Below are 23,375 nucleotides of genomic sequence, written 5' to 3' on the forward strand. Positions count from 1 at the left end.
GTTTCCATGAAAGTTGGAACCCAGAATCTTTTAAATATGCAGACTCCAGGATTCACACCCAATGAATCTCATGTAGTACAGCCACAATGGTGCCCTAGGATCTGGGAATTTACTACTCAGCCTAGGGAACTTTCAGAAACCTTATTAAATCCCTTAGGTAGCAAGATTGTGTGCAATATACCCACTCTTCCCAGCACAGACAGGACGTTTAGAAGAACGACCTCAGAGCACACAGGAACACAGGACATGACGAACACAGTGTGAAAGTCACCACAAGAGTAGGGCAATGTGTCTTATGAGAAGACCTTGCAACTCGTACTGGCCTTTCTCCCTGAAGGACTCAATTTGTCTCAAATCCCTTCTCCTCATGGGTAGTGGATGGAGGGGTGTCAGGAAATAACCTTTTAGATCACAAAATGGCATAGGCTCTTCTCAGGGACCATTGAACACATTGGATGGGAGGTGATGCAAGCTACTGTCCCCCTCCCACCAGCCTTGGTTTCTTTCTTCATGTCCTTCCACGGGAACCTAGAGCAATGTCAGGATGTAGGGCCAATGTCTTCCCTTCACTGACTCCGCACCCTCACCTGAGGAGTTCATCTCCCCTCTCCTCCCTTAAGCTGTCCTTCTCCTGATCTCATCTGTGATCCCACAGCAGACAGCTGTCCCTGGCAGCCTGACGACCTAGCCTGACCCCTTCCTCCTGTGTCCCAGACTAGAGAGGGCTGTCCTCACCGAGGAGAAGGACACCAGTCCCAGGATCCCAGAGCCATGACTACTACAGAACCATCCTGAGCATCAATGTCCCATGGCAGCGGTTGACCTATGAAATGAAGTTTCACCACACACCCCAGCTAGCTCTGAAATACTTTCTTTTCTTTTTGTCTTATTTGAGACAGGGTCTTATTGTCGCTCAGCCTGGAGTGCAGTGGGGAAATCATGGCTCACTGCAGCCTTTACCATCCAGGCTCAAGCCATCCTCCCATCTCAGCCTCCCACGTAGCTGAGACTACTTGCACACCCCACCACGTCTGGGTTGTTTTCTTGTTTTTTGTTTTTTGTTTTCTTTAAGACAAGATATCCCTATATTCCGCAGGTTGATCGCGAACTCCTGTGCTCAAGCAATCCTTGTGCCTCGACATCCCAACATGCTGGGATTAGAGGGCTGAGCCACCTCGCTTGGTCCTGAAAAACTTTCTCATCACAGAAAGCAAGACAGAGGAGGAAGGTGCCTGTAACCCCTCCTAGGGAACATTGTGTCCTTTTCAACGCTAGAGAGCTATTTCCTCCGTACCGACCACAACATTCCTATTCTCTTGATGTAAATAAGAAGACTAAGGGTACTTCCTTTCAATCCTAAACTTGTAATTTATAGCAAGAACATCATTGCCCATTTTGGGACATTTAGGACATTCTGAGGGCAGCTTTGGTTGCTGGAATGATTGGCAGGGGCTACTGGCATTTGGGGACTGAGTGTTACAGGGAGGCAAACGACTTTTTCCAGAGTCTTAAATAAACTGGATTTTCCATACGTGTCACTCCCTGTAAACTGAGAGAGGCTTGTAATGTTGCTTCATCTGGGAACTTACAAAGATTTATTGACTGCTTTGGCAATCACAGCACTACAGAGCATTCCATTCTTGGATTCCACTCTCACACAACATACCAGTATCAATTTGCTTTGTAGCTCCGCATGCCCCGGGGGAAACAATGAGGAGAATCCAACTTACCTACCAAAGGGATTGTTTCCAGGATAAGCTGTTAGTTGATGGGGAAAATCAAGCGGGAGATGTTGGTAGTGTGATCTCTCATGAGTTGGTGAACACACCGGCTATGCCCGTTGCTGTTACTGCACTGAAGTTCTCTTTGTGCAGGTATATCTCCCTCACCAGGCTCTGGGGTCTCTCCTGGCAAGCTGGAAACATACCCAGTAGATCTCTGTGTCCTCAGGATAGAACAGAGGACCTCACAGGCAGATGGAGGGCAGGGAACACTTGTGGAATTGTAGTGATCTCTACATGGTTGGATGACCAAACCCAGAGTCACAGTGATGAGCCATGTGGATGTCCGTCTGCAGAGGGTGGGAGGGGAACGCCACAGGCGTCTGCCTTAGGAGCCCTGCAGCAGAGTGAGACCAACCTGCAGTACTGATCTCAGTGATGCCCTTTAAGGGTCCCAGATGTAAGCAGCCTATTGGTTAGGGCTCCTCTGTGTGTGTGAGAGAGTGTGTGTGCGTGTGTGTGTGTGTGTGTGCACTCAGAGAGAGAGAGAGAGAGAGATTGGCTTTGAGGAAGTGGATCATGCAATTACGAGGGCTGGAAAGTACAAACCTTGCAAAGCAGGATGTCAGGCTGGAGTCCCATGGCAGAGGTGATGTGATAGCTCAAATTTAAGGGCAGTGTAGAGGTAGAATTTCTTCATCTTGAGGAGGATCTCAGTCTTCTTCTCTGAAAGCCTTCAAGTGACTGGATGAGGCTCACCCACATTGTGGAGGGCAATTAAGTTTACCCAGTGTCTGTTTATTTAACTGTTAGTCTCATCTGAAAAACACCTTCAGAGAGACACCTACCCTGGACAAAGTGAACAATTTTGTCTGGACCATGACTGAGCCAAGATGACACACCAAATTTCCCATCATAGCCATCTTATACAAATCCTATAAATTATGAAGGTCTATCTGACAAAGGCAGGTGACTTCCTAACTAAGATTCTGTATAAACCTTTTTTGTCCAGCCCAAGCCTCCGCTTCAGGCTCAGTACGATGCTGGCCAGGAAACTGAGGCTGATGTAAATGCCTTCCAGGGCTCAGGCAGGGTCAGGATAGTCAGGGTGCACATGCAAGTACAGTCCCAGAGGGCACAAGTGATACCCATGGTAAACTCTAAGAGTTTACCCTTGTTAGGGTACCCCCAGCAGGACATACGTTAGTTAGGCAGGAGCTGGCCAAGGCTCCCAATGTGGCCTCCCACTATGCGACCTTTCCCTCTAGGGTTTCTTGTCCAGTCCAAACAATTCATTTGCATCTCTGACTTAGGGGAACTGTCAGAATCCATTCAGTTCAGGGTAGACATTGACACCAGTTCCTCCACTTCAAAAGCGTGGATGACATCCCCAGGTGTTGTGCCTGGGATGTTCAGGAGCTGGGTCGCCCCTGCTGTTCCACAGTCGAAGCTGTGTCAGTTGTGATCTTGGGTTCAATATTCAGTGTGGTTTCAACCTTGGCTACAGGATATGACTGTGGGCTCCTCACAGGCAGAGAGACCCACCATCTGTGCTGTCATTGAGTACCTCTGATTCAGTGTCATACTGTGAGACTAGGGACACAGTGCTGACACAATGCCGATCTTGCTTTTGCTGTGTATGCAAGCAATCAACCACTTGGATCAATTTGGGTTCATTTTCTACTTACCGGCCAAATCTATGGATATGTGACAAGGCAAACTAACAACTGTACTGGTGAAACTTGTAGCCTAGTTAGCCACAACAGGGCTGTTTAGGAACTGCTTGAGTAATTGACACACTATTGTACAGAATTATGTGTAGTGTTGCCTGGCCAGAATATTGACTAATTCCTCCTGGCATCACACAGAGCAAGGAGCACAGTTTTTAGCACATACCACTGACTTAGGATTGGCCTTGTCACCGTTGGGTATTTACAAACAGACTTTAGAATTCATTCCATGTCTCACATAATTAATTAACATATTTATTTAAATCAAATAAGTTTTGGAAGTCAAATGCATTTTTAAAGACAACTCGGTATTTTTACTTGCATTTCAAAAGCAGTTATCACTTACTATAGATGTAGTTGTAAAGGTAAACTGAATGAAAAAAATAAATTTTGAAGAAAAAGCAGAAATATAACTAGTAAACCAAATTTGTCTGCAATGTAATGCCTGCTTCCTCTATTATTTCATTTATTCTTCATAGCAAGTATTTAGTGTAAATATTCTAATTTCTACTTTAGAAATGGGGAAACAGTCCCACAGGATATAAGTATCTTGCCCACCATCTCAAGGCCAGTGTGCGAGAGGCAAGATAGAAACCCATGGCTATTTCATGCCATAGCCTATAAAGAGACAATGTAGCGAGGACCCAAGTCCTCTCTCATCAGCAAGTTGCCCTGGTTACTTTCCCCTGTCTACTACCTAGGCCCTCATTCTTTCATCCAGCTCTGCAGCCTAAGAACTTCTCACATACTTCGTGGCAAATGGGATCCCCTACATTTAGTCTCACTTTTTATTTGAATCCTAGTTTTTCAGTCCTTTTGGATAAGAAAATATTTTACGATCTCTGTAATAGGGAGAAATAATTGCTGATTATAATCTCTTCCCCTCCTTAAGCAGTATGGATTCTGAGTAGGGCCCTTTGCTGCAGAATTCTCTTCGTGGGTATGAGGATACAAATGGAGCCCAGAGTTGAAAATCCTGTATTATGTTTAGTAAGAGGGGTATCAGGCTGGATCCAGGAAGCTTCAGGGGTTTCTGAATGAGATGTGGTGACTATCAGACTGATGGAGTTTTATGTAGATGAAAAATGATGTTTGTATGAAATACTATGCAGCCATAAAAAAGAATGAGATCATGTCCTTTGCAGGGACATGGATGAAGCTGGAAGCCATCATCCTCAGCAAACTAATACAGGAACAGAGAACAAAACACCACATTCTCTCACTCATAAGTGGGAGTAGAACGATGAGAACACATGGATACAGGGAGGGGGAACAACACACACGGGGGCCTGTTGAGGGGTTGGGGGCAAGGAGAAGGAGAGCATTAGGACAGATACCTAATGCATGCAGAGATTAAAACCTAGATGACAGGGTGATAGGTGCAGCAAACCACATGGCACATGTACACCTACATAACAAATCTGCACATTCTGCACGTGTATCCCAGAACTATTCTTCAAGGATCTAGAACTAGAAATACCATTTGACCCAGCCATCCCATTACTGGGGATATACCCAAAGGATTATAAGTCATACTGCTATAAAGACACATGCACACGTATGTCTATTGCGGCACTATTCACAATAGCAAAGACTTGGAATCAACCCAAATGTCCATCAGTGACAGACTGGATTAAGAAAATGTGGCATATATACACTATGGAATACTATGCAGCCATAAAAAAGGATGAGTTCGTGTCCTTTGTAGGGACATGGGTGCAGCTGGAAACTATCATTCTCAGCAAACTATCGCAAGAACAGAAAACCAAATACCGCATGTTCTCACTCATAGGTGGGAATTGAACAATGAGATCACTTGGACACAAGGAAGGGGATCATCACACACTGGGTCCTATTGTGGGGAGGGGGTAGGGGGGAGGGATAGCATTAGGAGATATACCTAATGTAAATGACAAGTTAATGGGTGCAGCACACCAACATGGCACATGTATACATATGAAACAAACCTGCACGTTGTGCACATGTACCCTAGAACTTAAAGTATAATTTTAAAAATTAAAAAATAAATAAAATAAATAAAAATGATTTAAAGTGGGAAGCAGGATTTCTTTTAGAAATACAAAAGAGAAAGCTTAGCAGTCCAAGTACATTAAAGGCGGCTTCATAGAGAAGATAAGACCTGAGCAGAGTAAAGGAGAGTAAATGGGAGTTACTCAAGTAAAGAAAGAGGGGTAAGCACATTCTAGGCAGAGAAGACAATATATATACAGACAGGGAGGAATAAAATAGCATTGTGCGTGGATGAGAAGTATGAGCAGTCCTTGACAATAGAATGCAAAATGAAAGGTGGAAAGTGGTGGTGATTGAAACTAGAAAGATCACAGGAGGGTGGGAAAGAGAGAAAATTTTGTATGTCATGTTGAAAAGCTTGGAATGTATCATACAGAGATATAAAACCAGTGGTAACTTTTGAGTGATGGGGTTCAGGACACACTACCCCAGAATATGGGGGTATTTAGAAAACAGCAGAAACAGGAAGGTAACTCTCACCTTCCCCCAATTCTTCTCTCCTGAAGCAGGTCATAAAACCCTCATTTGACAGGTGCTGTCTCTATGCCCAGAGGAAATGGACATCTGTATATCTCTAGAAACACAAGGTCATTGACAGCAATCTGAACAAACAGGCATAGCTGAGTTCTCCCCAATTAACTATCATCAGATCATGCATTTTTATCCAACATACTTTTCCATCACTATCCACTTCTCCATCAAACCTAGAATAAATATACACAAGTTTTCCTGTTTCTTTGTGTTTTCCTTTCCCTATGTAAAACTTATATTAAATAAATGTATGCGCTTTTCAAAAAAAAAAAAATGAGGTTTGGTGCTTCTCCCTCCCTGGCTCTTAATAACTTTTAAAGAAAGGTCAAATGTGTTTGCAGGAGATGTCGTGGCATTTTCCATAGGGATTGAGGCATCAGTTCTTCTCTCCGTGTTCCCACAAACTATTCCAAAAGACTTTAGTATTCAAGTTATATTGTTCTGTAGCACCGTAAAATAGGTATGTTATCATTACTTTTTTAAATGTTTTTGTACCAATGGTTTCATCTCAAAACGCCTGTTAGCTCTACGTGCCATATTTTGGGAAACACTTCCTTCAAGAAAAGAACAAAGCCTTTTATCTTGAACAATGAAAAAAATATATATTTTATATATTACCACAGATTTATATAAAAATGAGATTACCACTGAAGTCAGTATATGCAACACCAGTTCTACATTCAACGCTGTCAGAAGCATTTGCTTTGAGAAAGCGCAGACTGTGAACTTAGAACTTGAATCCCCATATCTGCTTTTTACTAGAGTCATTTATTGTAAATTTTATGAAAACTCTGACTCACCTTTTTAAAGGATTAAATGAGGTCAGAAAAAAACGAAACGTAGCTCAGAGAAGTGGCTAATGGATAACACATACTCCATAAATGCAAGTTATTATTATTCCTGTTTTTCTTAAAGAACTCAATAAATGGAGCTATTGTTGTAACTATACACAGCTTTGGTTAGTCAACCCATTCACAATCACATACCACAGATCAAAATCATGTAGGCAGGCCCGGCATGGTGGCTCTCACCTGTTATCCCAGGACATTTGGAGGCCAAGGAGGGATGATCACTTGAGCCCAGGAGTTCAAGATCAGCTTGGGCAACATAGCAAGAACCCATCTCTTAAAAATCTTATGTAGGCAAATTAATAGAATGGCAACTTTTAACTTTCTGTGTACAGGGGTTAATATCAGTACAAAAAAAAAGGAGCAGGTAGTTCTCAGAGTGACAGCATCATTAGAGGGATCATTGGAGGAAAGATGGCCACCTTATAAAGTTCAAAGGCATAGGAACCTAGATCTGGTCCTTCCGTCTTTAAGTAGGGTCCAAAGGTAAAAAGGAGATTCAATCTAGAAACAAAAGAACATGGCAAAGCCTATCCCCAAGTTATTCAGTCTTGCAGAGATTTCAGTTCCAGAGAATAGAAAGAGGACTTGGCCGGGCGCGGTGGCTCAAGCCTGTAATCCCAGCACTTTGGGAGGCCGAGGCGGGCGGATCACAAGGTCAGGAGATCGAGACCACAGTGAAACCCCCTCTCTACTAAAAATACAAAAAATTAGCCGGGCGCGGTGGCGGGCGCCTGTAGTCCCAGCTACTCAGGAGGCTGAGGCAGGAGAATGGCGTGAACCCAGGAGGCGGAGCTTGCAGTGAGCCGAGATCGCGCCACTGCACTCCAGCCTGGGCAACAGCCTGAGACTCCGGCTCAAAAAAAAAAAAAAAAAAAAAAAAAAAAAAAAAAAGAAAGAGGACTTATACCCAGGAGGCGGAGCTTGCAGTGAGCCGAGATCGCGCCACTGCATTCCAGCCCGGGCGACAGAGCGAGATTCCGTCTTAAAAAAAAAAGAAAGAAAGAAAAGAAAGAAAGAGGACTTATATCCCAATTCATTTCATGAAGCTAGTGTAACCTAGATACCAAAGTCCAACAAAGAGAATACAGACAGCCACGACTTACGATGCCTCCGCTTAAAAGTATTTGGCTTTATGATGGCAGATAAAAGAAATGCGTTCAGTGGAAACAGTACTTCGAATAACCATATAGCCATTATATTTTTCACTTCCAGGATAGTATTCAATAAATTACATGAGATATTCAAAGTTATGATAAAATAGACTTTGTGTTAGATGATTTTGCACAACCGTAGGCTAATGTAAGTATGCTGGGTACGTTTAAGGTAGGCTAAGCTAAGCTATGATGTTTGCTAAGTTAGGTGTACTGAATGCATTTTCAACTTACAAAATTTTCAATATATGATCGATTTATTGGGACATAATTCTATGATAACTTGAGGAGCATCTCTACATAAAATAAGAATATAGGCTAATGTCACTTCTGAGAACACACATACAAATCCTAAACAAATTAGTAATACATAGATTCGTCAAAAAGGATAATATGTCATGACCCAATGTTCCCCCTAGGAATGCAACGTTGGTTTAAACATAGCAACTTACCAATGTAATTCACAATGTTAACAGATTAATAAAGGAAAAAGTCCTGTAATCATCTACATGGATGCATTACAAGTGCTTCATGAAACTCAACATATATTCAAGATAAATAGTCTTAACAAATGGAAAATAGAATGGAGCTTCCTATTCTAATAAAATAGATCTATTTTTAAAAGCACAGCAAGCATGGTAAGATGTTAAAAAAAAAAAATTTTCCAGTGCCTACTAGGCATATGAGAAAAATGGCCACAATTACTGGTTCTAATCAGCATTGTATTGGGTGGGCCTGTCCAATGTCGTAGAATAGGAAAAAGGAAAAAGGATACTGTTTGAAATGTCAAAAACAAGCTGTTGTTATTCAAAGATGATATGATTGTGTGTGTTGAAAATCAGAAAGGATCTAGAGATAAATTTAGAATAAGGATATTTAGCAAGTTTACTGCATAGAAAAACAATATACAAACATGATACCTGTTGGTTGAATGGAAGAAAAAAGTGTTTTCTCTGTTCTTGCCCTACAACCAGTAACATCAAAGACTTCTGTGACCAGATATGTGGGGGCTTTTCTCCACACACCAAGCAAGCAAACAGTTTTGCGGCATACACCAGCTGGGTATCCTCTCATTCAACTCCAATAGGATCTACCTGGAGATAGCATCAGATTGCATAGGTTGAGGGCTCAGTCCCGCAAGAGGACCCTGCCAATTGCCACGAGCCCTAAATTGTTTTACCGTGTTTCTGACCCACCAGCTATAAACTGAATTTCCCATGACTCCTACTCAAGTTCAATTAATTTACTAAAGCATCTCACGACTCAGTGAAACATATACATTTATGGGTTGATTTAAACAGGATATTAGAAAGGATCCAGTTAAAGAGATGCATAGGATAAGGAATGGGTTAAGGGGCAGGGAGCCATGCCCCCTGTGGAAATGCTGTCCTCCGTGTGCGGGGCTATCCAGAAGCTCTCTGAACCCTGTCCTTTTGGGTTTTCATGGAGGTTTCCATGATGCAGGTGTGACTGATTAAACCACTGGCTGGCTATTGATAATCAACTTAACCTTCAGCACTTCTCCCTTTCCTGAAGGTTTGGGGTGGGACTGAAAGTCCCAGCCCTCTAATCCCCCATCCCAAAGCTACCTAGGGGCTGCTAGGCAACAGTCAACTCATTAGCATACAAAAAGACATCACTTTGTGGAGATTCTAAAAATATTAAGAGTTGTACGCCAGTACAGAGGGTAGAGGACCAAATATTATTTATATATTTCATAATATCACAAGTGTGTATACCAGTGTAATCAGAATACAAAATTTCAAAAATGATACTTTTCCTTTTTTTTTCCAAACAGTCTCACTCTGTCACCCAGGCTGGAGTTGCAGTGGCCTGAACATAACTACCCACATCCTCGACCTCCTGAGTTCAAGGGATCCTCTCAATGTAGCCTCAGAAGTAGCTGGGACTGAAGCTACATATATACATGCATACATTCATGCACTCATTCATTTATTTTGCAGTGAGGGGGTCTCACTATGTTGCCCAAGCTGGTGTCAGTTTCCTGAGCTCAAGAAATCCTCCTGCCTCAGCATCCCAAAGTGCTGTGATTACAGGCTTGAGCCACCACACCTGGCCACCATTTTCAATAGTATCAAATATTTGGGAATAAAATGAACAAAAAAATGTGCAAGACTTATTTGGAGAAAGCCGCAAAAGTTTATTTCAATATTTTTAAGTCAAATATCTTAGATAGAAACAGTTTGTGTTGTTTCAGCTTGTCTTCATTTAAACCTGTGGTTGCTTGTCACCTATAATAGAAACATAACAGGAGGGAATATTAGTAGCAGAACTGTATTCAGATGACATTAAAGGTATATGAAGGACACCAAAGTTTTGGTTTTATACCATGGACTAAAACCAGAAGCCTAAGAGTAACCCAATGGCTAACATTCAGTTAGACCTCTGTAGAGACTTTGAAGATAGGCTTCCAAGCATATACATTAGCAACATTTTTAAAACACCTTGTTTTCTGTAGTTCAAGGGAACCAAAACTGTCAACTTCAAAACGCTTTAAATCAAGTGAACCTATTAAAAGGTGGCCCAAAGTGAAAAGCAAACACTGTGTACAGTTTTAATAAAAACATAACCAACACACAACAAACCTAAGAAACAAAAGGAATTTACAAACAATGTATAATGTAATATAATATTTTGCCTTGAAATAATACTCTGGATGTTCAACAAGTTCCTGGGAAACAGTTTATGTACATTAGGAACTGCGTAAGTGCAGTGAATTGAAAGGCCAGTACTGCATTTGTTTTTTCTCTGTTGTGCAGAAGTGCAAAAATGTTGCTTGGGGCTAGTTTACCCACCTGTGTTCTTTAAGGTACAGTAACCATTTTTGTCCAACATTTTTACCTGTCATCCTGATGTCAATATGAAGAGTCCCTCTTTTTAAACTTGAAAATATTTCCATTGGTAAAATAAATTACATGGTCAGATTTGGTTTAATCTATCACTATTATTTTTGACATCAAAATGGGAAAGAGGCATATATCATGAGGAGTGGGGCAAAAAAAAGAAATGGAGGGAGAGGAAAATGGAAAAGGACAGTAAGACATCTGGAAAAGCCAAATATTTGTTTCTAAAAGTTGAGTGTTTTTGAGGGATAAGTGGGAAATTTCAGAAGTTTTTCCACAGTCTTTGTGATATTTAGATATTCAGGTATTACTGTAATATATTAACTAATGTATGTGTTCCTAGAATATCAATCACTTCATTCATATTTTGAAAATATTAAAGTTCAAGAATGTATTCACTTTCGATTCTACCATATATTCAGTATCTGTTAGGGTCTTGTTCGTATTCCATGTTGAGCTTTTTCCATTTTCTTTAAGAGTGTGCAAATTATTACTCTATTCATAGCTATTTTTCAAAAGAACAATCTTTTAAATGTATTACTTTTGGATTACATTTCCTTTTACTAATGATTCATACCTGTCTCTTATTAAGTACCTCTTTCCTTTTCTCTTAGATTTATTCTATTGCTCTTTATTATTTTCATTTTGTAATATTTTCCTTTCTCGTGTAATTTTCTATCTATTTTAACAAGATATTCATTTAAGACTATCTTCCTAAGAATACAATTGAGGCTTGTTCAATGGGCTTCTGGAAATAATTGAAAACTATCTTTCAACGTAAATAGTCTAATTGAATGGTTCAGCAGTGTAGAGTAAAAACATTTAGGTAATTTCTTCCACAAACATGGAAAGCTTCCTATAAATTCAGAAGCTCTTCTAATTGACAGTCATCAGTTTGGAAAATATGTGGAAAAGGTACTTTCATCAAGCAAGTTGCCTGCTCATTTTCTTAGGAACCATGATATCTCAACTCAGATATTAGAACTGGAGTGAAACTGATTGTTATGAAAAACAAATCGTATCTTTGTATTTTATCCAACAGAACATGAGGATGCAGAAATCAACTTTAAAACAGATGTTAATACATCTGATTTGCATTTACTATTTTCAATAACAGCCGTGTTCTACAACCAGAGATGGTTGTAGAATTTATGGAATTAATCCAGAATCTCACAAATAATGTTAAAGTTGGTATTAGAATCTGCTTAAGGTGCTAGGATATTTCACACAAACTGGTATTACAAATGCATTATGTATTTGTTAAAATCAGAAATTAGAAAAAAATCTGAAAATTGTTAGTTGTTAGGTATAATCAGAAGTAAGAATATACTTTCATATTTGATGATTCAATATGGCTTTGACCCAATTTGTGTCTGTATCTGATAGTGTTTAAGTCTTGCAGTCAGGCAATTGGGGTCTGAACAACCTTTCAAAGAAAGTCTGCATTTGAACTCTGATTTTAAGGGGGTAGTAATGTTCTCTCTTATTATCAAAAGTAAAATATTGTGGAAAACAGAAAGCACATAATTTTGCATCTTAATGGGTAGCATACCTCCTTCTGGCATTTTAAATTCCTCTGAATTTGGCAGAATCTTCCCCTGGTCATCAGGGCCATCTCCGCATTCATCCCCAGTCTTTGACTGAGATTGCTCCTGGAGATCAGCTTCCAGGTCAAGCACTTAAAAATACAAAGGTTAACTGCTCAGCAAAATAAAAGAGGACACAAACAAATGGAAGAACATTCCATGCTCAAGGATAGGAAGAATCAATATTGTGAAAATGGCCATACTGCCCAAGGTAATTTACAGATTCAATGCCATCCCCATCAAGCTACCAATGACTTTCTTCACAGAATTGGAAAAAACTATTTTAAAGTGCATATGGAACCAAAAAAGAGCCCGCATTGCCAAGACAGTCCTAAGCCAAAAGAACAAAGCTGGAGGCATCACGCTACCTGACTTCAAACTATACTACAAGGCTACAGTAACCAAAACACCATCGTACTGGCACCAAAACAGAGATCTAGACCAATGGAACAGAACAGAGCCCTCAGAAATAATACCACACATCTACAACCATCTGATATTTGACAAATCTGACAAAAACAAGAAATAGGGAAAGGATTCCCTATTTAATAAATGGTGCTGGGAACACTGGCTAGTCATATGTAGAAAGCTGAAACTAGATCCCTTCCTTACACCTTATACAAAAATTAATTCAAGCTGGATTAAACACTTAAATGTTAGACCTAAAACCATAAAAATCCTAGAAGAAAACCTAGGCAATACCATTCAGGACATAGGCATGGGCAAGGACTTCATGTCTAAAACACCAAAAGCAATGGCAACAAAAGCCAAAATTGACAAATGGGATCTAATTAAACTAAAGAGGTTCTGCACAGCAAAAGAAACTACCATCAGAGTGAACAGGAAACATACAGAATGGGAGAAAATTTTTGCAATCTACTCATCTGACAAAGGGCTAATATCGAGAATCTACAAAGAACTCAAACAAATTTACAAGAAAAAAACGACCCCATCAAAAAGTGGACAAAGGATATGAACAGACACTTCTGAAAAGAAGACATTTATGCGGCCAACAGACACATGAAAAAATGCTCATCATCACTGGTCATCAGAGAAATGCAAATCAAAACCACGAGATACAATCTCACACCAGTTAGAATGGCAATTATTTAAAAATCAGGAAACAACAGGAGCTGGAGAGGATGTGGAGAAAGAGGAACACTTTTACACTGTTGGTGGGACTGTAAACTAGTTCGACCATTGTGGAAGACAGTGTGGCAATTCCTCAAGGATCTAGAACTAGAAATACCATTTGACCCAGCCATCCCATTACTGGGTATATACCCAAAGAATTATAAATCATGCTGCTATAAAGACACATGCACACGTATGTTTATTGTGGCGCTATTCACAATAGCAAAGACTTGTAACCAACCCAAATGTCCATCAATGATAGACTGGATTAAGAAAATGTGGCACATAAACACCATGGAATACTATGCAGCCATAAAAAGGGATGAGTTCATGTTCTTTGTAGGGACATGGATGAAGCTGGAAACCATCATTCTTAGCAAACTATCACAAGAACAGAAAACCAAACACCGCATGGTCTCACTCACAGGTGGGAATTGAACAATCAGAACACTTTGACACAGGAAGGGGAACATCACACACTGGGGCCTGTTGTGGGGTGGGGGGAGGGGAGAGGGACAGCATTAGGAGATATACCTAATATAAATGACAAGTTAATGGGTGCAGCACACCAACATGGCACATGTATACATATATAGCAAAACTGCATGTTGTGCACATGTATCCTAGAACTTAAAGTATAATAAAAAAAAATACAAAGGTTATCAATTGAAGCAGGCAAACAAGAAAGATAAATAAGGAAATGATAATATTATTTTCCTCAGTGTTAGGAAATAAAAGGCTGCAGTCGACTGTGGTAATAAATGTGGTGCAAAGATGTCCCACCTTTGTTTTCCTGTATTATGAAATCTTATCTTAAATGACAATCTGAGGAAAAATCACACCACACTTACATTTCCTATACTTTACCATTGTGTATTATAAACAGTGAGTGTCAGCTATCTAGGAAACCTAAAGACTGCCCAGTGGATAGCATTTTAATCATAACTCAAACATAATTTTCTGAAAGATTAGATGAATGTATTGGTGAGCCTATGACAAATCTTACAGTCCTGACACTCATTACCTGTTGAGGTAACTTGGAAACTTTTTGGTTAAAATTAGTCAACCTTAGGTTCAAAGGCCCTATATGTAACTTTCCATAAACGAATCCCATTCACATAAAAGTAACAAATATAACAACAAAATCGCTGTCTTCCACAAGAGTACAGGAACTTGAGTGAAAAAAAAATTAATGGGCATTGTTGACAGTCATATTCTGGAAACCCCTTAACAGTGAATTGCTAAAGTAATCCATTACCCAAATTCTGTCAATGTTTAACTTCAAAATGCTATCTGTTGAAGAAATAATTTCTGTTTCATGATAATCTTATCATACTTCGAGTTTTCTAATTATAAAAGTATATAAACAACTCTTTAAAAGCCCCTCAAAATCATACTAATATAGCTACCTGTATGCCAATGTCCTGAATTATCCAGATTTTACCAAACATACTGTCAAAAATACAGAGCAAAGGAAAGAGTGGCTGTCATTCATTGAGATCTTTTCTGGAGTTGCTATCCTGCTTCACTGAACTTTGTTTTGTCCTGAGCCAATACTGAAGTACCTTACAGTACAGACACATTCGAGTATTAACATTTCAAGCAAAATCATTCACGTGTTCTAATGTGAATGGTAGGGAGAACATAAACGTTGGAATGAAATATGAATTCCTTCTCCATGAGTCAAGTGTTCTTGGTAAGCCTCCATTTCAGAGCCTCAGTTTTCTTCTTTACAAAATAGGGCTAACATCCTTATACAAATGGGCTTTATTCAGGGTGTTACAAGGTAGGGTGACTTGGCATTCTACATGCTATTAAAGGGTGCATACAATACTGTGGACCCCTCGGCTAAGAAGATCAGACAACATTCTAAGAAGATCAAAGTAAACTAGTGAAATAATGTACATTTTTGTACATCAAATTAAACAGTTTCATCTGATTTAGCAAGGACTGTATTTTCAAGCATACAATATATATATATATATGTGTGTGTGTATATATATATATATATATATATATATATTTTTTTTTTTTTGAGATGGAGTCTTGCTCTGTCACCCAGGCTGGAGTGCAGTGGCCGGATCTCAGCTCACTGCAAGCTCCGCCTCCCGGGTTCACGCCATTCTCCTGCCTCAGCCTCCCAAGTAGCTGGGACTATAGGCACCCGCCACCTCACCCAGCTAGTTTTTTGTATTTTTTAGTAGAGACGGGGTTTCACCGTGTTAGCCAGGATGGTCTCGATCTCCTGATCTCGTGATCCGCCCGTCTTGGCCTCCCAAAGTGCTGGGATTACAGGCTTGAGCCACCGCGCCCGGCCCAAAATATATTTTAAAGGTAGGAGAAGATTCATTATATCCAGGGACTCTATGAAGCTGCAAACTATACTCTTCACTTGTCCAGCCAACTCTCAGCAAATGTTTGAGATCCTTTCCCAATGTTTTCTTTCCTCCTGTTACTGGTCATGGCATAAGGCATGATGCACACATAGGCCTCCTTCCCTCCCCATAGACATTCTTTCTTTCCCCTCCCAGTACCTTGAATCTCAGCTGCACCCTGATCTTCTTCTCTCTCCTGACCAGGTGTAGAATCCTGACTTTCGGTTAGTGGTTCCGCTTGCTGAGGCTCCGCATCACTGGGCTCCTGGAACGAGGGGTGTGTGTGTGTGTGTGTGTGTGCAGATAAAAAGTTTTGTTATCAATACATTTCAATAATATAAACATACAGAATACATAGATGTTTCTGATCATAAGTCTAAAGACATTTCTCCAACACTATTCCACATACTTATTTTTCATAAAGTTACTCTTCCCACAGAGAGGTTACTCTAAGACAGTTGCCCTCAAGGGCTTTGGAAGCTGTTTTAATCTATGTTAGGATGAATGTGTGTAATCTTTTGCAAATAAGCATGAGAAGGAAATCATGGGCAAAATCTGGGGAACACAAGATCATCCACCCAGACAACAGGAGAACTTACTCCTCTTGGATTCGTCTTTCCTTCATGAGATGCCATGAATTTTTTTTTTTTTTTTTTTTTTTTTTTTGTAGACGGAGTCTCCCTCTGTCGCCCAGGCTGGAGTGCAGTGGCCGGATCTCAGCTCACTGCAAGCTCTGCCTCCTCGGTTCACGCCATTCTCCTGCCTCAGCCTCGCAAGTAGCTGGGTTTACAGGCGCCCGCCACCTCGCCCGGCTAATTTTTTTTTTTTTTTTGTATTTTTAGTAGAGACGGGATTTCACCGTGTTAGCCAGGGTGGTCTCGATCTCCTGACCTCGTGATCTGCCCGTCTCGGCCTCCCAAAGTGCTGGGATTACAGGCTTGAGCCACCGCGCCAGGCCCCCATGATAATTTCTATCAGCATGGGACACCTTTATTGGTGTATCTATATTGGTTCAACAACAATTACAAAACAGTTTTGCAACAACAACAAGTTACAAAAATAACTTTCTGCTAATAGAAAACATCAAAGGTTAAGGCACTCACCTGCATAGGCCCAATCAGCTCAGGAGGTGGTACACTTCTCCTTGGTCTAGGCCTATATGTTGATCTTCCTCGCCAAATCATATTTCACACTGCAAGCAGAATACTGTGAATTGGTAAATGTACTTGAAAAGACAGCTATATTTGACCACTTCCATGACCAAATGTTAACTTGTCGTTTTTTAAAAGTTTGTAAATACTTTCGAACTAAGTCTCAGGGCAAGTGTAAGTGTGTGTGCCTTATGAATGCTTGCGAAGCCATTAAGTTGGTCAAGCTAACTGAGCAATTTCTTAAGGCTCCTGGCAAAAGACACAGGATATTTCCGATAAGGTTTGGTTTCACAACTTAACTCTCCTCTGTGGAGACATTTGGGAAAATACAGCCAGAGAATTAAAACTGCAGTAACTACGGCTTTTGTCACACACCCATTTGCTAGGCCCATTTCCCCCCTAAAATCAAGTTTTGTTGGAACGCAGAGCCCCACCAACTCAAACCTCCACGGTGGAGTTGAGAAGCTGCCACACAGCGCTGGGCCCTCCTCACTGTACACCTCTGCCAGGCGCTCTACAGACCTCAGGGCCATGGTCGCCAACCCGCAGCGTTCCCAGTTCCCTTCCTTAATGCCCACCCTGCTCCTTCCCGGGTCGACACAAAGGAGCCTGGAATCTGTCCTCGGTCGAGGGTTCCAGGGACTCGGATACCTGCCCCAGCACCCCCAGCACTCGCCCCATTTTCACCTGACCCCTCTCAACTGTGCGGCCCACCTTCTTCCCTCATTCTGACCTCACTACAACAAGGCCCACGGCAGTGCCACCTCACGAGCAGAAGGACGAGCACCTTGAGACCCTTCGACCTCTGAGGCCGTGGACCACGCTGTCCCACGCTCCAGATAGCCACTGGCTCCTCCTCACACTCACTCACACTTCAACTCTTGGGAGGAATGGCTTGTGGACCTACCGGCTGCGTCTCAGTAGGACAGAAAAAGTCCAGACAGCAGGAACGCGACCCTCACACTCTCACAGCTCCAGGGCGTTCACCACATGGGCAAAGGTGCAGAGGGGAAGACGCCCAGTGGACATGCGCAGTGAGGAAGGTGCCTGCCTAGTGGGCTGTGGCGCCCCTCCTCGCCCCACCCCATCCCGCGCCGCGCAGTCCTCTGCCCTCTCCCAGGTTCCCACTGAAGACTTCGGAATGTGTCTTCTGTGGGCGGTTTCATATGCCTCCGGGACTCAAATACCACAAATAGTTTCCCCCTTCAAAGCTCACTCCATGTTCACTAGGTCCTCCTCCCCTCTATGGCCCTCCTTCCTCCCCTGTCTGGGACACCCACGATACCAAGGCCATGGCTGTGTCGCCGCCTGTTAGGAGAAGAATGGCAACCTCAAGGACCTTCCCCAATCGGAGGACATAGACTGCGCCGCGGGCTCCTCCTCACACTCTCTCCCACTTCCACCCTGGGAGGACTGATCTTCGGACCTACCGGCTGACTCCTAGTCAGCAGCACAGAAGGAAGTCACGATGTCTCCTTGCACAGCTCTGCAGGGACACAAGGCAGACAGCAAGGCACATGGACAACAAGGGACTTGGGCAGCAAGGGGTGTGCATACTGAGTCAAGCACATGCAAGGCCAGCCGGGGTTTTCTCACTGTCCCCAGACTCACATCCCTAAGATGTTTGTAGTAGAAGGAAAGGGACTAAGAGGCTTTGTTCCCTCTCTTGCCCTACAATTCTTATGCATCCAGAAACACTGGGGACAGTCCCATGTCACCATGAGTGGAGGATGTGTCTCAGAAAGACCTTTTGTGACAAATAAATTATTTATATATATATACACGCTTTTTTTTATTTATATATGCACGGGTGCCTGCCATGTTGCAGGAAATATCTGGGATGCTGGAAATGTGAAGACCAAGGAGCCACACGTGGTATGTCCCATGGAGGCCACCACACTGTAGTGGGGCAGACAGACAGTTAAACAGAAGAGCAGTTGAACTGCAAAGGAGAAACATGGGGAACGGACCCACGGTAGTAAAGAACAATGAATGTAGTGGCCAAGAAGCAAGGGGGAAAACAACACAGTTTCTCAGGAAGATAATATTTCTCCATTGCCTTTGCACCTTTTTTGAAAATAAGTTTATCATGTCTGTGAACCTATTTCCGGACTCCATTCTGGTCTGTTGATTTTTCCCCAGTACCACGTTCTGGTTACTATAGAATTAACATGACTCTTGATATTAGGTAGTGTGAGTTCCCCAAAGTTATAGTTCAGAATCGTTTTGGCTGTTCTGGTTCATTTTCCTTTCTATATAATTTTGAAAAATGACTCCAATGAAGTGGGTTGTATAAGTTCACGCAGTTTCACTTTGAAGGGCAGCAGATAAATATGTTAGTAGCTATAGAAGGACATGGGGGAAGGAGGTAAGTTCCCCCCTTAGGTTGGGGAATGATCCCATTTAGAAGGAGCAGTTGGTGGTTCAGGAGACAGAATGATCATTGCAGGAGCAAAGCCCCTGAGAAAGTGGGAGGTATGGGATCCTGAGCTGAGGTGGGGGGCTGGCTTCAGTTAGGAGCAATTGTATGCAGAAGGGCGGCAGAGAATGAATGCCAGGGCAAGCACAGGTAGACCCGGTTTGGAAAGCTCTAAGAGTTCCCAGCAGATCACTTCTCTCCTCTGAATGCATCATTACGGGAGGTCATTCAAATGGAGGAGAGTTTCTAGCATTGCGGGGGGGGAGGTGTTTATATAACTATAGAGAAAGTTTCTGTCATCTCAGAGAATACATCCATCATCATGAACAGAATATTCCTAGAAATATGAATGTTGAAGGTGAGCTTTCAGACAGGAATGGGGAACACGGTATTGGAAACATGTGGAAACACAATCCTTGTAAGAAAGTGGCAGAGAATTTGGCTAGATTGCATTCTCTTAGATGCAGAGTAGAACTTGTAAGTGATGAAATTGCATATGTAGCTAAGAACATTTCTAAGCAAAGTATGGAAGTTGTGGCCTGGTTTCTCCTCGCTGCTGGTTGCAAAATGCAAGGGAGGAGAAATAAATCAATGACAGAATTGCTGAGCAAAAAGGAATCAGCCTTTGATTATTTAGAAGATTCTCAGCCTATCCAGATAGCAAGCTCTGGAAATAGGGCCAAGGGTGGAGCGGGACAACTGATTGCTAAAGAGATGAGGTATGTGAGTCATGGATCCAGTCAACCATCTCAGCAGAATGCAGGGAAGGAGATGCATTTATCCAGGAAAGATCTATGGAGGATCCAGGGACTGTTGGCATGGACACCATGAATTGCATCAGAGGCCAACATGTTTTGAGGATTTTATACCAAAAGAAGCACAGCCAGCCTGGAATGAAAGGAACAGAAATGGGACAAAATAAAGGAAGAGTGACTTTGATGGGAGAGCTACAGATGCAGAGGTTGGCAAGCTGCCACTGCCTCTATAGGCCCAGACAGCAATGACCTGGGGAACAGGAATCCAGATGCCTCTTCCTGAGCTCCAGATGGCAGAGCCACCTCCTCAATTTCAGAAAACAGGGCTTCTGCCCAGGGGTAAGGGAGCAGGGCTAACACTCAGGGCCAAGAGGGCAGAGCTGCCACCCTACTAGGCACAGAGGACACGGCATCAAGCCAAAGAAGACCATTCTGAAGCCTTAAAATCTCTTAAAGTCTGAAACCTTGCTTGGATCCCATGACTCCTTCTCTCCTTCCATCTTCTCCATTTTGGAATGGGAGTGTTTCTCCTATGCCTGCACCTTCATGCTGTTTTGAAAGCAGATAACGTCTTGTCTGCTTTCACAAGTTCACAGATGAAAATAATTTAGCCCCAGAATACAACATACTCTGACTCTCACCCTTTCCTGATTTTGATGATATTTGAATGAGATTTGGGATTTAGAGTTGATACTGGAAAGAATTAAGAGTTTCGAGGATGTTGAGATGAGATGAATGTATTTTAGATGTGAGAGAACATGAATTTGAGGTGCCAGATGGTGGACTTTTACATGTTAAATCATGTCCCCTTCATAAATTTATGCAGGCATAAATCATAGACACTGCATGTACTGTTCCAGACCACCACAGTAAAGCAAGTCACACACATTTTTTTATTTCCTAGTGTATATAAAAGTGATGTTCATAGTATGTTCTCACTCATAAGTGGGAACTAAGCTATGTGGATGCAAAGGCATAAGAATGATACAATGGACTTTGAGGACTCAGAGGAAAGGTTGGGAGGAGGCTGAGGGATGAAAGACTACAAATTGGGTTCATTGTATACTGCTCGGGTGATGGGTGCACCAAAATCTCACAAATCACCACTAAAGAACTTACTCATGTAACCAAATACCACCTGTTCCCCAAAAACCTATTGAAATTAAAAAAAATTTAAATAATAATAAAAATAAAATAAAAGTGATGTTTACACTACACTACAATCTGTTAACTGTGCAATAGTATTATGTCAAAAAAATGTACATAACTTAATTGGAAAATACTGTATTGCTAAAACATGCTAAAGATAATCTGAGCCTTCAGTGAGTTGTAACTTTTGTGCTGGTAGAGGGTCTTGCCTGGATGTACATGGCTGCTGACTGATCAGGGTGCTGGTTGCTGAAAGTTGGGTGGCTGTGGCAATTTATTTTCTTTTTTATTTACTTTTTAACAAGCTAATACTACATGGAGGGCTGTGGCAATTTCTTAAAATAAGACAACAATGAAATTTGCTCCATTAATGTACTCTTCCTTTCAAGAACGATTTCTCTGTAGGAGGCAATGCTGCTTGATAGTATTTTACCTACAGTAGAACTCCTTTATAAATTGGAGTCAGATCTCTCAAATCCTGCCATTACCTAATCAACTCATCCTTTGCTGTCATTTCCACAGTGTTCACAGCATCTTCACTGGGAGTAGATTTCATCTCAAGAAACTACTTTCTTCATTCATCCGTAAAAAGCAAGTCCTCACATGTTAAAGTTTTATCATGAGATGGCAGTAGTTGAGTCACCTCTTCACGTTCCACCCTTGTTCTCTTGCTATTTCCACCATGTTAGCAGGTACTTCATCCACTGGAGCTGTGAACCCCTCAAAACCAGCCATGAGGGAATACACGGTCTGCTGTCATTATGAGGAGCTTTCTCCACGTGTCACTTAGATCCAATTAGTCCATGGTGCCATTCAGTTCATCTATATGTTGCTGACTTTTTTCCATTGGTTCTGTCTGATTTGATTATGTATTTTAAACCTTTGTAGTTGAGTTCTGTGCAAAAAAAGAGGTAATATAGCAGGTCTGAAACGACTATCCTTAGAAAGGCCAGCTTGTAAGACTGGCCCTTGCCTGGCATCTGTGAACTTGATTTCGGGAGGTTTCCCACCATTCTCCATCTGGTAAGAGTGGTTTACTCTTCCGAAATTGTTTGTTCAAGCAATGTGTTTTATGCTGAACACCAGCTTCCCTTCTAGGAATCTGAAATGTTGTTGCCTGCTAGGCAGAGAGTGCCTATGTGACCAGTCCCCAGTAAAAACCTGGGGCACTCAGTTTCTAATTAGCTTCCCTGGTAGATAACATTTTACACATGTTGTCATGATTCATTGCTGGAGAGACAAATTGTGTGACTCCATTGGGAAGTAACTCTTGGGAGCTTTTGCTGGTTCCCACCAGACTTTGCCCAGTAGGCTTTCCCCGTTACTGATTTAGCTCAGTATTCTTTTGCTGTAATAAGTCTTAGCCACGAGTACAACTATACATTGAGTCCTCATAGGCAATTACTGGAAGTGAGGGTGATCTTGGTGATCCCTGACACACTGGCAGCAACAGTGTGATTCACCAGCAAGACCCTGACTCACTAAAATATGATGAAAGCCTTCTTTGAATAAAGAATGAAGCAACAGACCTGACAAAGCTGTAACACCTGGGAGACTGGATTTGCCCCTAATAGGAAGCAGCAGCCGAGCTGCTGTCTATTGTGAAAAATACATGTACTCACAGCATTTCACAGTAATCCCTCCAACGGCAAAAGAGTTGACCCACTGGATCCCTGAGCCACTGTTCTATGCTGAATAATGCAGGGTGTTGGGAGAAGGTTCAGCCAGGCGCTGACTTTGGCTTTTGTTTTCTCCTCCAGGCAGGAGGAGAAAGGACTCAAATGTTGCCAAAGCTGAACTTTGAATAGGCAAAAATCCTGAAAGTTTGATTGCTCTTTCCTCCAAGTAGGAGAGAAAAAAAAAACAGTTTTCTGGGCTGGAGCAAAGACTTAGATAAAGGGAAAAAAAAAAAAAAAAGGAGGGGGCA

General features: G+C 41.8%; 1 protein-coding gene across 2 annotated transcripts; it reads right to left on the minus strand.

Moving 5' to 3' along the window:
- Positions 1 to 10,155: 10,155 nt before the first annotated feature.
- XAGE3 (X antigen family member 3) lies at positions 10,156 to 18,110 on the minus strand. 2 transcript variants are annotated; one of them, XM_015127440.3, is made up of 5 exons: positions 18,033 to 18,110; positions 17,078 to 17,166; positions 16,134 to 16,239; positions 12,432 to 12,557; positions 10,156 to 10,267 (listed from the first exon to the last, which is right to left on the minus strand). In XM_015127440.3, the coding sequence occupies exons 2-5, from the start codon at positions 17,156 to 17,158 to the stop codon at positions 10,245 to 10,247; spliced, it is 336 nt and encodes a 111-aa protein (XP_014982926.1). In that variant the 5' UTR covers positions 17,159 to 17,166; positions 18,033 to 18,110; the 3' UTR covers positions 10,156 to 10,244. The 2 variants fall into 2 exon arrangements, with proteins under 2 accessions (XP_014982926.1, XP_077845157.1); XM_077989031.1 differs by lacking the exon at positions 18,033 to 18,110 and adding an exon at positions 17,275 to 17,326.
- Between the last annotated feature and the right edge of the window lie 5,265 nt (positions 18,111 to 23,375).

The sequence above is a fragment of the Macaca mulatta genome, chromosome X (genome assembly GCF_049350105.2).
Source record: "Macaca mulatta isolate MMU2019108-1 chromosome X, T2T-MMU8v2.0, whole genome shotgun sequence".
NCBI classification, from domain to species: Eukaryota; Metazoa; Chordata; class Mammalia; order Primates; family Cercopithecidae; genus Macaca; species Macaca mulatta.